The following is a 14,746-nucleotide window of genomic DNA, read 5'->3' on the forward strand; positions in this document are numbered from 1 at the left end:
ATGATACATACTTCTCTCTTACATTAGCTTCCCCCCAATATTATATCATAAAAGTTTTTTTAATAGCATTTACTTGGAAGGCAAAACGGTAAAGTAAATAATTTAAAGCAGTGAGACTTGCAATAGAATGATGATTTAGGCTCCTGCAACTTTTGTGACTTGGGTAAGTTACCTAAATATTTTAAACCCCAAATTCCTTGCTTTTAAAATTAATGCCTTGTAGAATTGTGGTGAATGTTAAATAATATAAAGTAGTAAAATTCTTAGAAATATACTTAAGAAATGATGGCTGCTATTATTGTTCATATTGTTACTCACAGTATGATTTTTAATAACTGTACCTGCTTTATCATAGAGAATCCTAATATTTATTTACTCAGACTCCTATTGTTGAATGTCTGAGTTGTTTCCCAATTTTCACTGAATGTCTTTGTATAAACTTTTGTACATCTTTGATTTTTCACAAGTTACTAATAGTGGAAAGTTTCTGTCACAGTGCTATACACTTTTTAATGTTTTTGATGTACAGGAAAATTGCCTTCTAGAAAGTTCATACATGTCTTCCAGAAAAGTTTGAGACTATCCTGTTATTTTTGTTAATGGACTTATTTTAATCTTGATTGCATAGCTTTAACTTTCTTTGACAGATTATTGGGAAATGCTCTCAATTTAGCCATTATTTTTTAATAGTTCCTCAAAATTTATTTTTTTCTGTTATAATTATATTCCTTAGCCATCTTTATTTTAGTAGATCCTTCCTGGGAGCAGGCCCCTTTATCTTCTAAGTGCCAGAACCCTTTAACAGGGAGGGAGAGCAGGGCACGAGCGCAGCATTCTGAGCCCCACATTTCTTGTTCTTCCGCATGAAAACCAGCTCCAACTTCTGTCTACTACTTTTTTGGCTAACAGCTAGGGTTGGTCCATGTATTAATGCTTGAAAAGATTTTCACGTTGTCTACTTTATTACATTTACAAATCACTCTTGTGAAAACACAGCCAGGAACTTTGTTAAATGGATTGACACTGGCATTCATATGTGTTCACAATTCCATGTCTTTCCTCCCTAGTTCCTCCAAGTTTTCAGAAACTCTGGGAAATGGGAAACATGCTGGATACTGGCAGGAGTAGTGAAGCCAAGGATGTGATCATCAATAATCCCATTTCTCTTTCCTGTGAGACAAATGCTGCTCCTCCTCCTACCCTGACATGGTACAAAGATGGCCGTCCTCTGACCTCAAGCGATAGAGTATTGATTTTACCAGGTACAGATTGCTACGAACAGGGTGAAGATCTGAATCTCAACCAAATGTGTTGCTTCTCATTTATTACCAGTGGAATTGATTGACTTTCTGGCTATGTGATTTAACTGACGCAGGCTGCCGAGTGCCACTGGTATCCATGTAGCTTCAAGCTAGGAGAATCTAGGTTGAAAATTTGACATAGAATAGAACATTTTTGCTAATTTTCAGATTTATTACACAATCATTCTGTCAACTTAAGAAAATCCTCTGACTTTCTTGTGCCTCTATTTTTCAAATACTGTGATGAAGTAATCAGTTTGATTTCTATACATTGTTAATGATAAATTCTAAAATATATTTGCAAATAGTTACTACTACAGTTTGTTAAATGCATTTATCATACCAATAGCAAATATTAAATATAGTTAAAATATTTAAATAATTTAAATAATTTGAAACTATATAAGTATTAGTTTCAAATATTTTAGTAATTACATGGTTTATTGATGAAGAGGAGATGTATAAATTATAGAATAATATTTTTAAGGCTTCTGTTTACTTTTAGCAAACATTCAAATAGGCTTATAAAAATTTATAAATTATACACTTAAGGTCAGTGCATTCCACTGTATGTAAATTTCACCTCCAATAAATGAGAGAATATCTTGTGGGGGTGGTGGAAATGGAGACTAAATAGAAATGAGAGTTAAATATAACATGTGATCCTAAATTGATCTGGGCTTGGGAAAAAAGAACCAAAAAAGACAATATTATTATAAATAATAAAATTTGAATATGGACTAAAAATTCAATACTAGCTTTATATTGATTTTAAATTTTCTGATTTTGATCATTATACTATATTTATGTAAAGGGTTATCCTTATTTTTATGAAATATAAGTTTATGAGTATTTACGGATACAGGTACACCATGTCTCCAACTTACTCTTAAATGGTTTTAAAAAAGATTATATATATATAATAGGTTTTATATATATATATATATATATACACAATATATATATAATATATGTAATTCATATATATAAAAGATTATATATATGTAATATATTTGACAGATAATATGCATATATGACAAAGATAAAACAAATGAAATATAAATAGTTGATAAACATAGGTAAAAAGTTTTTTTATACAATTATTGAAACTATTCTCTAAGTTTGAAATTATATCAACATGAAAAGTTAAAAATACAAAGTTATTCTTGGTATTGTTTGTGTAATGGTATACTTTATGCCTTTTTCATCTTTGGCTATTGTTTTCTAAAAACAGCACTTGCATCAAACAGTGTAAACTTTCAAATAGTGTAAACTTCTTGTACATGCATTCAAAAGTATAAAAGCAAGAAGTTACTACGTAGTAACATTTCACATGGAACATGGTGAGGGGCATAGAGCAACTTTCCTGCCTTGAGGAAAATCTACAGGAGCTATTCATTCTCAGAAGATCTGATTCATACATTGGATCACTTCCATAATGCAATGTTTGTTATAAAAATGGTATGTAGGATTAAAACTGAACCATTGGATGAAGTAAGAACCTTTCAAGAAAATGTAAGGAAGTCATTAGATCTAAAAAATTGTATCTCTGTTTATGACCAGTACTATTCTCTCTCAGATTTACAGAAATAAACGTATTGTGGTATATTTTCAGGAGGGCGAGTGTTGCAGATTCCCCGGGCCAAAGTAGAAGACGCTGGGAGATATACATGTGTGGCTGTGAATGAGGCTGGAGAAGCTTCCCTTCACTATGACGTCCGTGTACTCTGTGAGTTTGTTTTCTTTTGCTTATTATGCATTTTGTCACTCAAAAATATTTTCAAGGAACTAATGTTTGCAAGATGTTGTACTAAGTGTCTTGAAGACTATAAAGATAATCAGAAACTGATAGTTCTCCCAAGGAATTCGTTGTCTTATACAAATTGAGAGCACATTAGTTAGGATCCCTGAAGTATCAAATAACAAACTGGCTTAAAGAGAGAGAGAGAGAGAGAGAGAGAGAGAGGGAGCGAGGGAGAGAGGGAGAGAGAGAGAGAGAGAGAGAGAGAGAGAGAAAAAGAGAGAGAGAGAGAGAGAGAATACATTGACGAGTGAACTTGAAAAGTCCCAAGGTTGAGCTGGCTATAGTCTTTTGGACTTCTATGTCTCAAAAGAGGTCACCTGGACTTTACCTTTCTTTTTTTCTTGGTTTTGTTTTTCTCTGTTAATGTCACTCTCAGGTGGGGTATCCCTTTGGACGGCAAGTTGGTCCCTTGAAACTCTATTCTTACACCTTCCTAGTTTCACACTCAAATGAAAACTTTTATTTACTATTGAAGTCAAGGGTCAATCCTATATCCATCCCTAAACCAATGACAGAGGCAGAGAGACGTAATTGATAAGGTCTAGTTCATATGGCCACCATTGGGCTACAGTCACCTCCCACTGAATACATGGACTGAGAGTGGAAGAAGCATTGCACTTTTAAGGGAAAAGAGAGGTGATGTTACTAGAATCAAGAACAAATAGATGCTTCTGTAAGAAGAGGTTGAACTCGAGAAGTGACAGTAGGAATGTATGGGAAGGAGTAGTTATGGAAGATTTTATAGAGGAAGAGATTAAGTGATAGGAAGTGTTAGGCACTTGTCTCAGAGTATAAGATGACAATGAGATTTTTATCCTGGGTGATTAAGAAAATAGTAGCAAGATTAATAAAAATAGAAGACGTCGGAAAATAACATGATTTGGGAAGAAGGAAGTGCATTTTGTTCATGTTGAATTTGGCATAATTCCAGAATACTTAGATAAACTACTGAATGGGCTGTTGGAAGGAAATATGGAGCTACAGCATGGGAGAGAGAACTGAGCTAAGAGTATAGAGTTGAGAGTCATCCACAAACAGGTGATATTCAAAGGCATGAGACTTCCCATGGGTTATAGATAGAAAGGGTTATAGATAGAATAGAAGAAGATCAAAAGAAGATCACATACAGGTAAGAGACAGGAAAAGGAAAACTGAGTTAGAAGAGAAACAATCTGAGGAATTAATGAAAAGTGGTAAACTATCATGTCACAGAATCCAGGGCATAGTAAAGGTCATCAGGAGGTGGGTTTAATATTGAATGCTAAACCAAGAGTAAGAAAATAAAAACAGAAAAAAAGCCCATTGGCTTTGAAACAAAAAACTCATTGGTGAAATTCAAATGATCAATTTAGATAGTATGGTGTGAGACAAAGCCACAGAACAAGAGGATAAATATTAAGCAAGTAAGCAGAAAGAAAAGGAAACAAATACAGAGTACTCTTAAGACATTTTGAAGAGGAAGGAAGATGTGGAAGAGTTTTAGGATAAACAGCTTGTTCGAAAAAGCTTGTTTAAGAGAGATTTGAGCTTGCTTATAGACTAAGGAAAATGATATAATAGGAAGGGACAAATTAAAGTTTTGTGTGGGTGAGAGAGAGAGAGAGAGAGAGAGAGAGAGAGAGAGAGAGAGAGAGAGAGAGAGAGAGAAAGCAGGGATTGATGGAACAAGGTCCTAGAACAGGTGAAAAATGCAATCAAGGAACCAAGATGGGTGAATTAGCCTTTCATGGTACTGGATTACCATTTATTATTGGAATAGTAAGAAGGGAAATGTGGGGATGCCTATCACATGTATTTAGTCCTTTTTCTTAAGTATAAGAGCAAGAGAAACAGTGGCAAGGATGGTATTTGGATCTGTGAAAAATAGAAAATGTTAGTGATTGGCACTATGAGGGATGTGATAGACAGTCAGGCATTGAAGTTGGAACTACTGGGCTCAGTCACTGCTTTCTACCACCACCTTCAGCAACCTGGGGCAGAGGTAGAAAAAACAGACCATATGGCCTAAGCGGGTGGTCAGGGTGATGTGCTACAAGGTAAACACTCGAGAGCTAGAGAGACTAGAGTGTTCAGTGAGACAGACCATCATGGAAATGACCCCTATGAGATCTGAGCAGGCCAAGAGAAAAAATGAACTAGGAGGGAGGCTGACAGATCAATTATAAGTGAGGAGGTGTAGAAGGGTTAGAGTGTTCAGTGCAAACAAATAGCAGCTTATGAAGGAAGCCCAAAAAGAGGTGGGAGAGAAAAAACACAAGAAGTTTAACATTTATTTATTTGGCAAATATCTGTTGATTGCTCACTGTGTGGCAGGCACTGTGCTAGGCACCGAGGATACAACAGTGAATACAGTAACATCAGTCCTTCTTCAGGGAGCTTAGACACTTGGAGAAGGAAGAAGCATTATAATTGAACCGTCCAACGTAGGACTATCTACATCTGGCTTTATTTTACCTAAGTTTGGAAAGAATTTATTTGAGGACAGTGTAAGGGTCTAATAAAGAAGTAAGATCATGTAGTTTGAGAAGGACGGGGATTCTGTTCAATTGAATTGGAATTTAGGGGTTAGGTAGTCAAGGGTAGATGTTCATGCCTTCAGGCTGTTATTTGAACTAGGAGGAAGTTAGAAAGCTTATTGGAGATGAGATTAAAGAGGAGGGAACAAAGCAAGAAAAATGAACTGGCTAAATTAGGGATGTTTCACAATGCTTGATGCTGACCCCTTAGGTACCAATGAGAACAATTCTGAGTGATATAACCCAGCTGTTGGCGGGGACGCAGCTGGATGGGGCAGGTCAGAGCTAAGGGTTTTGGTGGAGATCTCTATAGGTCAGACCTTGGACTTATAATGTACATCCTGGTACCTCCGATGGTTCAGCTCCAGGCAAAAGTTGAGGAAAACATTGAATCTTTATGTTCCAACATTTTATTTTATTAGTTTTCAGGGTGTGAGGTTAGTGATAGCCTCATTTAATCTGAAATTCAAGTGTATTATTTACTAATCTGTAGTTCAAGTTATATATTTTATGTTTTCTCAAGTATAGTACAAATCACTAACTTTGAATATGAAAATATGCATTAAAAATAACATTGAAATTCTATTGTGTGCCTTTGTAGCCTTGATTATTTTCTTTACAGACTTTCAGTTTAGTTTATGAGAGACCCAAAGACCACAAGACTACATCTACATTAAACATACAGTCTTTACTGATCGCTAAAGATATGGTACATTTTAAAAGTGTGAAACAAAATAACTAAGCTTTCAAAACAAAACGAAAAGATTATTCACTGTGAAAATGAATTTCTACATTTGCAAAAGCAGCCAACATCCGTTTCTAATTTATGTAACATTTCCATTTTTTAAAATTCAGTGGGTAATATGTGATTTTTCATGACTGACTAGTCTAATGTAAAGTAGACATGAATCTAGATGCCACCATATTATTTTAAATGAATATACGTAGGAAAATCTAGAGCGTGACTTCTCAAAATTTCACATGCATAAGGATCACCGGGAGAGTTTGTTAAAACGCAAACTTCTTGGCCCCTCTTAGTGCTGCCAATTGAGGAGGTCTCAGGTGACCCCCAAACTTTGCATTTTTAACCAAGCTCACAGGTGATGCTGATACCACTGATACTTGGCTCGGGAAACACACTTTGAGTAGCCCAGATAATTCCCTTGCAAATGAGACCAAATCTGTTCATTTCAAATACACGTTAAAGATGTAATTTATCTGGCTTGTCGAGATGACCAAATAGAGTTAGCTGTTAATTCATGCAGATGCTTGAAACCCAGAAAGAATAAGGGAAGGGACTGAGAGAAGAAGCAAGACAAGATATTGGGGGACAATTTGCATTGACCTAAATGGGAATGAAATTATGGGAGGGGTTAGTCCAGGGTAGGTGAAGAGAGGGAAGAGAGTAAACTCAACTTCACACAATTTTAATTATAACCCTAATTTATTAGCATAAAATGTTACTTGGGGGTCATGATTTCTTCAAGTTTTGCTCCTCTATTATCGAACACTTTTTAAAGTTGTCAGAAAGCTAGAATAATTTAGAAATAACCTTGTTTCCTGTCATTGTCTCTTTGTTGCAATCACTTATTAGTGCCACCAGTTATCAAGGGAGCAAATAATGATCTCCCTGAAGAGGTTACCGTGCTGGTGAACAAGAGTGTGCTGATGGAGTGTTCATCCACTGGTAGCCCCGCACCAAGGAATTCTTGGCAAAAAGATGGGCAGCCCTTGCTAGAAGATGGGCATCACAAATTTCTGTCTAATGGAAGAATTCTACAGGTAAAAGTGAAAAAAATCTATGTTTAAAATAGCTGCTTTTTTTAAATATTTTTTTATAATTGTGTGTTTTGACTTTTAAAATTTTTATTGGTTTTTATAATTATCTTTTGACTTAAAATTTTTATTGGTTTATAGATATTATATTTGTAAAAGTAATCATAAAAAAGATATATAAAATAAAATTCTTTTCCTCCAATTTAGTCCCACTATCAGAGGTGATCCCTATTAACAGTTTTGTGTGAATTCTTCCAGAAATTGTATATTCAACACACACACACACACACACACCTAAATTTATTACAATATGGCCTTTGTGATAAAAACCACATTATAAGCAAATTATTACAATCCTTTCCATTGCATGCTTCTGCTAGTAAAATTCTAGGTGGTATAAGGTTCCCTATAGATTAAAACTTTCCTCTATTGTCAAAGAATTGATGATAATATAATAATAATGGAAACCACATAATTGAATTGTTCATTGCCTATGTTTTTCTTTTCAAATGCCCTTAAAGGAAGTTAGGCACTCATAGAAATAGTACCTGCTCTTTTGTTAGGATACAACTTAATTTCACGAACATATAAATGATGTTCTGTCAGCCTGAGAATCTAAGTGTAATTGTCAGTGTATCCAACACAGGACATATCTCATAGAATTCCTTATCAAAAAAAAAAAAAAAGAATCATGTTTACTGACTGTGAATTAACCTTGAATTCTCAAAGTATCTTATAAACATCCTGATTATTTCCATTTGATGATCATACAACCCTTACTGAAATACTTAAGTATTTCTGTGTCTAGAGCCTAAGGATATATAAATGGATAAAGATCTCTGCATAATAAAATAAAATATAGCTACTAAATTAGCTAGCTATTGGTATATAAAACAAACCACTCCAAAACAACGACTAAAACAGCAAGCATTTGTCTAGCTCACAAGTCTTCTGGTTGGCCGGGGGATTCTTCCGGTCTCAGCTGGGCTTACCCAAGTTCCTGTGTGCTGTGGATGTGAGAAGTGGCCCTATTGGTCTTGGTTGGGCTCTTGAACACATCCAGGGCCTCAGATGCAGTAACTGGGCTGCTTCTTTCCCAAGTGATCTCTCACCTTCCAGCAGGTTAGTGTTGGCTTCATCGTATGGTGGTAGCAGGGTTCCAAAAGAGTGAGAAAAGTGACAGTATCTTTTGAGGCCTAGGTTTGAAATGGCACACTGTCACATCCGTCACATTCTATGGCTCAAAGCCAAGCACAATGTCAACACAAATTCCACACCTTTACTCCACCTCTTGAAGGGAGGAGCTTCAAAGTCACATTGCCAGAGGTGCAGAAAGGAAAGTGCGAGAATAATTTAGGACTCTTTGTGGTCAGTATACCACAAGTATGTATAAAATTGCCTGTTCTGATTAGAAATCTTTATAAATGTTTATTTGATTAACCTGACTAATAAAAGCCAACACCAGCCCTATCATGCACAAAATTTGTTTTATGTTCATCTGGTATTAACTAGAAAGAATATTATTGTTTATTCTCAAAATGATGACAAGTTGCTTTATAAAAAAAAAATTCAGTTGCAATTTCTTCATTTTTCCCTTAGATTCTAAATACTCAAATAACAGATATCGGCAGGTATGTGTGTATTGCTGAGAACACAGCTGGAAGTGCCAAAAAATATTATAACCTCAATGTTCATGGTAAGAGCTCAGTTTCAAAAACATCTGTTTGAGTATGCTTGAAAAAGCAAGGAAACTGTGTTTTAGATTATGTAGGCTTCTTTTGTATTTTTTAACTTGAACAGGTGGTGGAGCCTGCATTCGTACACTGTCCTCCCTTCTTCCTACCCATCACAGCTGGTAGGATTTATAAAGTACAAAGTACAAATCTTCTAGGGAGCCTGTTTTTATAGTATGTCAGTCCTTTCAGAGAAAGTAGTTACTCCTACATATTGAGAGTAAAAAAATAAAAATTTGAAATCCCAAAGATTACGAGTTTTTATGAAGTATGAACGAAATATAGATCTTCGACTCATGAAGATTCATCCACTAGTCCTGATTGAAACCAGTGTCTTTCATCAAGTGTAGAAGTCACATTGAGCTTCACCCTCTAGTACCTAATATACTGCCTGGAGAAGAAGTCACTCTGAGGAGTTAAATAATTCCTAAAACCGTCAGCATATCTCATTCCTGCATCAAACTTTAAGTTTTCAATATGTGCTAGTCACCCCATAAATACTAATTTTTTGCTTTAAAAAAAAGCAGTTGATTGTCTAACACAGAACAGTAGTTTTATTTTTGTGACACACAGCTACTTCCAGAATATTAAATTAGAAATGATGAACAATCATAAAAGATTTCCTTTACATGTGTGATACACATGTAAAATTCTAGCTCATTTTGGAAATAGCTGAAATTTGAAACTTCATGAAAAATTTCTCCCCTAGGAGGACTTTCATGTAGCATCATGGGTATTTTTCTTTTCTTTCTCTCTCTTTCTTTCTTTCTTTCTTTCTTTCTTTCTTTCTTTCTTTCTTTCTTTCTTTCTTTCTTTCTTTCTTTCTTTCTTTCTTTTTTTCGGTGTGATGTGTAGGGAGTATTGATGTCTAGCAATGTTTGGTGTTTGTGTAAAAGATATTTGAAACAGTTTTATCTTTATATTCCTCGATTTTAGCACAGTGAGTAACACACAATAGGTGCTTCATATATATCTTCTAAGTTCTTTTAATGAATAAATATGACTGAAACAGAAACAAATGTGTTATGAATTCCCAGGAAGAATGAATTAATGAAGCAAATATAATCATTGTGAAAGCACACATTCTAATTTGTAAGGTACAATAGAATAAATGTTGAAAAATAAAAATGTTCAGGATTTTTCCTGATTGATCAGGGAAGAATTCATTTTTCCTCTTTATGTGATCAAAAGCAACTTGTAAATACGCCAATGAAAGCAGTTACATGTGTTGCCTAGTGTTACCTTTGTATAGCTCTATCTTCACCTCAGTCCCATAATTTTATTGTAAATGCAATAGACAAATGGTCATTTCTTATGGATCTTGGTCTCCCTAAAGTTGGAATGGTGTCTCTAGTTGTGGTAGTTACTAAATAAATTTTTGTTATTCTTTTATTATATTTCCTTCATGCCCATTGCCTCTTCATACACAGCAAAAACACCCAAAGTGGGGGCCTTGTGTGACTACAGGGGCTGCAGCCACTCTGTTTACCATTGAGGATTAGAGCTTAGAAGGGTTTTTCCTCTTTCACCAGTTAATGGCATCTTGAACTCCTAATGGTGCTCAGAAATCCATGCTTAAATACTGGAAGATTCTTTTGGGGGAGAAATAATTTAAATTATTTTCGCCAAAAATCATACCACTTGTTATATCCCTCTATGACAATGCTTGCTTCTTCTGTACTCTATCTTCAATCTGACAACCTATCAATTTTCAACCATGTGTGTCTTCACTCTGTTTCACTTCCAGCTTAACTTTCATGGAACAGTGTTTCAGTCACTTCTCTTAGCCCATGTCTCTCAGTGCTGAGCTCAGTAAAAGCTCAGCCCTGCCCATAACAACACAACATATTGACTACTTGATGCCCACCAGGTACTGTGCCGAATGTTTTATACATATTATTTCACTTAATTATCTCAATAACCCCAGGTGGTTGGTACCATTTTATATCCCTTTTACAGATGAAAAACTGATGTTCAGTGACATTAAGTAACACGCCCAAAGTTACACAGCTTGCAAAGGACGAACCAGGACTCTGACTCAGGCAGTCTGGTTCCAGAGATATCGTACTTAGCTGCCTTTCTGTACTGCCTGTCATTAAACTCCACGTCTGCACCACACCTGCACCTGTAGTTAGCCATGGCTGGAGGAACTCTTAGAATCAGAAATACTGGTGTCATTATAAATTCATAAGTACCAGCTTGAACTGGAACCTCCATGCTGCCTGAGGGAGGGTGGGGGGGTCCTCTCCTGTTTTTACTCCAAATTATTAAATGGAAAATTCCGGGAATAAACAATTCATAAGTTTTAAATTGCGCTCCATTCTGAGTAGCATGATGAAATCTCACACCACCATCACTCTGTCCCGCCCAGGATGTGAAGCATCCCTTTGTCCAGCGTATCTGTGCTGTAGAAGCTCCCCACCCTTTGGTCACTTAGTAGCCATCTCGGTTATGACACTGACTGTCACCGTATCACAGTGCTTGTGTAGAAGTCAACCTTATTTTACTTAATAATGGCCCCAAAGTACAAGAGTAGTGATGCTGGCAATTCGGATATGCCAAAGAGAAGCCATAGGTGCTTCCTTTAAGTGAAAAAGCAAAAAAAAAAAAAGTATATATACTTCAACTGAATCATATGGGATTCAGTACCATCCTCGGTTTCAAGCATCCATTGGGGGTCCTGGACTATATCTCCCTCAGATAAGAGGGTTACTGCTGTGTGTTCTGCCTTCTTTCTGGAAGACACACCCATTTCCTGTCTTCCACTTAGCTTATTCCTGGTCATATTTCAAGTATCTTCTTAAATGTCACTTCCTCCTCCTGATCCCCAAGCTAGGTTAGTTCCCAGCTGTCACCCTACTCTTCTGATTGACACTCATAGCACTTGTAATTAATAGACAGCATAGAACAGTGGCTAAGAATAAGGGCTCTAGAGCCAGACTGCTTAACTTCCAAACCAGTGATGAACTGTGAAATTTGGGGCAAGATGCTAACTTCTCTGTCTCACTTTTTCATCTGTAATATGAGGATAAGAACTATATCTAGCATATAAGGTTGTATGAGGATTCACTGAGGTAGTGTATGTGAAGTGTTCAGAGCAATGCCTGGTACAATGTATCCATTCAAAACATGTTAGCTGTTATTTTTAGTCCGATGTCTGTCATTACCACTTTATGAACTCTATCTGGCTATTGTCTCTTACATTTTTCACACTGCTTCAGCACCCAGCACAATGTCTGGAATACAGTAGGTATTCAATAAATGTTTGATACTTAAATGAATGAGTGAGTATTAAAATTAATTAGTGGGTGAAAAAAACGTGATAGTGAAAGAAAAGGAACACGTTTGTCTTTTTGATGTTCTGCTTTTGTTTTTGAGGTTGTTTTAAGACATCAGTTTTAATTTATTAGAGCATTAATTGAATTCCTTAGTTCATGTCTATCTTCAATCATCTGAGCTAGGCCCATCTCTGCTTTTATTTATTAATCCATTCATTCATTTTTATGCCCATTCCTCACTCCTATTTCCCCTGCCCCTTCATAGGAGACATTCAAATGTGTACGATGTTGTTCTTTCCATCTGAGTGTATTCTGTATTGTTCCATATGCATATGCATATGTTTTAATATGCATAAATGGCGTTGCATTATTAATCTCATTCTTTTTTAGTCCACTTTTTCTCTGCACTACTTTTGCTTGTGGAATTCCTTTTTTGGTTTTGAGCAACAAACCACAGTATTGTCTATTTCTTAAATGTTCTGCTCATCTTGAAAGTCATTGATTTATTTACATTGTTGAAATGCCTGTAAAATTCATTGGTAGACAGATATCCTAAAATTAAATTTCTACTCTATAAATGCTATAGTAGGAAAATAAAAACTTGTAAGGATGCAATATTTAAAACAAGAATATTCAAACATACTTAATAGAAAGCACTATTACGTCTTTCTTTGTACATTGATAAAACCATCTTAGGAATCGCCAGCTACATTTTCCAAATGCAGAATAATTCTGTCTTTGAAAATTCTGGTACTCTTTCAACTGGGAAAAACAAAACTGATCAACATAATTTGGTAAAGGCATTAGGGGATTCTAAGAAGAAAGACAGCTGAATAATTAACAGTTTAATAACAGACTTCCTACTAATTAAGTCAATGCTTTAGCAGACTACAAGCGTTGGGCTTATATTAATAAATTGAACATGCATTACTGATAATGTCAGACTTCACTCCTAATGTACTTGCTGTTATAGTTCCTCCCAGTGTCATTGGTCCTAACCCTGAAAATCTCGCTGTTGTGGTGAACAACTTCATCTCTTTGACCTGTGAGGTGTCTGGTTTTCCACCTCCTGATCTCAGCTGGCTCAAGAGTGAACAGCCTATCAAGCTAAACACAAATGCTCTCATTGTGCCTGGTAAGGAACGTATGAGTCTCATAGGTGGGCAAGACATTCTCCTTTTCCTTTGTTTTTCGTACAACTGGCATTTCAAGTTAGTCTCTTTCCAAACGTTTGTCTTGCTTCATTTATTCACATTAATCTTTGCCCATTTGGGGCCATTATGATAAGATTGTATAGACTTGTATGATTTTAGTGGGAATGTACAGTAACAAGTTCTACTGCAAGAAATTATGAAATTTAGGCACAGTACTTAGTAATTCCATGGGAGTGATAGATTGGTAAATAGTGCTTTCTTTAGATAAATTTACTTGTTCTTTTTAATCAATGTTAAAGCTCCTTTATGACAGATAAACAGATAGACTGGCACTGTGGGAGATTTAAACCCAGAAAATACTTCTTAACATATCTGACTATTGTACAATTACTGTTGGCTCACTAGGACCTATATCTAACAGTTCTATCCATGTTTGGTTACTAGAGAGAAAAATTTTATGAATTTCCTTTTTTATAAAGAAGTAGAATCAATAATAAGGGAAAGATCCATTCAAGAAAACGGATTCGATTCTTTCATTTTAAATATGCAATGTTTCTATACAAATTTTACTGGAAGGGAATATTTTGTCATTTATCCTATTGATAAAATAGTTATTAGAGCAATTTCTATACTGCTCCTCAATTTTCATTATATTTGCCCACAGGTGGTCGGACTCTACAAATTATTCGGGCCAAAGTATCTGATGGTGGTGAATACACTTGCATAGCCATCAACCAAGCTGGTGAAAGCAAGAAAAAAGTTTCCCTTACTGTTTATGGTTTGTTTTCACTCTCCTCATAAAATTCTTTCATTTTAAAACTGGTATTATATATTTTCTCTCTGTGTGTCTTAATGAGAAAAACCTCCTTCTGTTCTTATTTCCTTTCCTCAGTGCCCCCAAGCATTAAAGATCATGGCAGTGAATCTCTCTCTGTAGTTAATGTAAGAGAGGGGACCTCAGTGTCATTGGAGTGTGAGTCCAACGCTGTCCCACCTCCAGTCGTCACCTGGTATAAGAATGGGCGGATGATAACAGAATCTACTCACTTGGAGATTTTAGCAGATGGACAAATGCTACACATCAAGAAAACTGAGGTGCCTCTTTCATTCTTGTTTGCGTGTCATGACTCCTTCGTGGGATTATGACAGAGAGAATTGGGAGCTGCATATTCCCTTTACTACAG

The 14,746-nt window shown here is 35.7% G+C and overlaps 1 protein-coding gene across 1 annotated transcript in view; it reads left to right on the forward strand.

The window, feature by feature from the left end:
• Positions 1-14,746, forward strand: part of HMCN1 (hemicentin 1) — a 398,555-nt gene that overhangs the window by 296,448 nt on the left and 87,361 nt on the right. Inside the window, exons 54-60 of the mRNA XM_033093361.1 lie at positions 1,068-1,262; positions 2,917-3,030; positions 7,216-7,403; positions 8,997-9,093; positions 13,382-13,543; positions 14,227-14,340; positions 14,455-14,657. Coding sequence (XP_032949252.1) covers positions 1,068-1,262; positions 2,917-3,030; positions 7,216-7,403; positions 8,997-9,093; positions 13,382-13,543; positions 14,227-14,340; positions 14,455-14,657 — 1,073 coding nt within the window. The remainder of the gene's footprint in view (positions 1-1,067; positions 1,263-2,916; positions 3,031-7,215; positions 7,404-8,996; positions 9,094-13,381; positions 13,544-14,226; positions 14,341-14,454; positions 14,658-14,746) is intronic.

The sequence above is a fragment of the Rhinolophus ferrumequinum genome, chromosome 22, assembly GCF_004115265.2.
Source record: "Rhinolophus ferrumequinum isolate MPI-CBG mRhiFer1 chromosome 22, mRhiFer1_v1.p, whole genome shotgun sequence".
Classification (NCBI taxonomy): Eukaryota; Metazoa; Chordata; class Mammalia; order Chiroptera; family Rhinolophidae; genus Rhinolophus; species Rhinolophus ferrumequinum.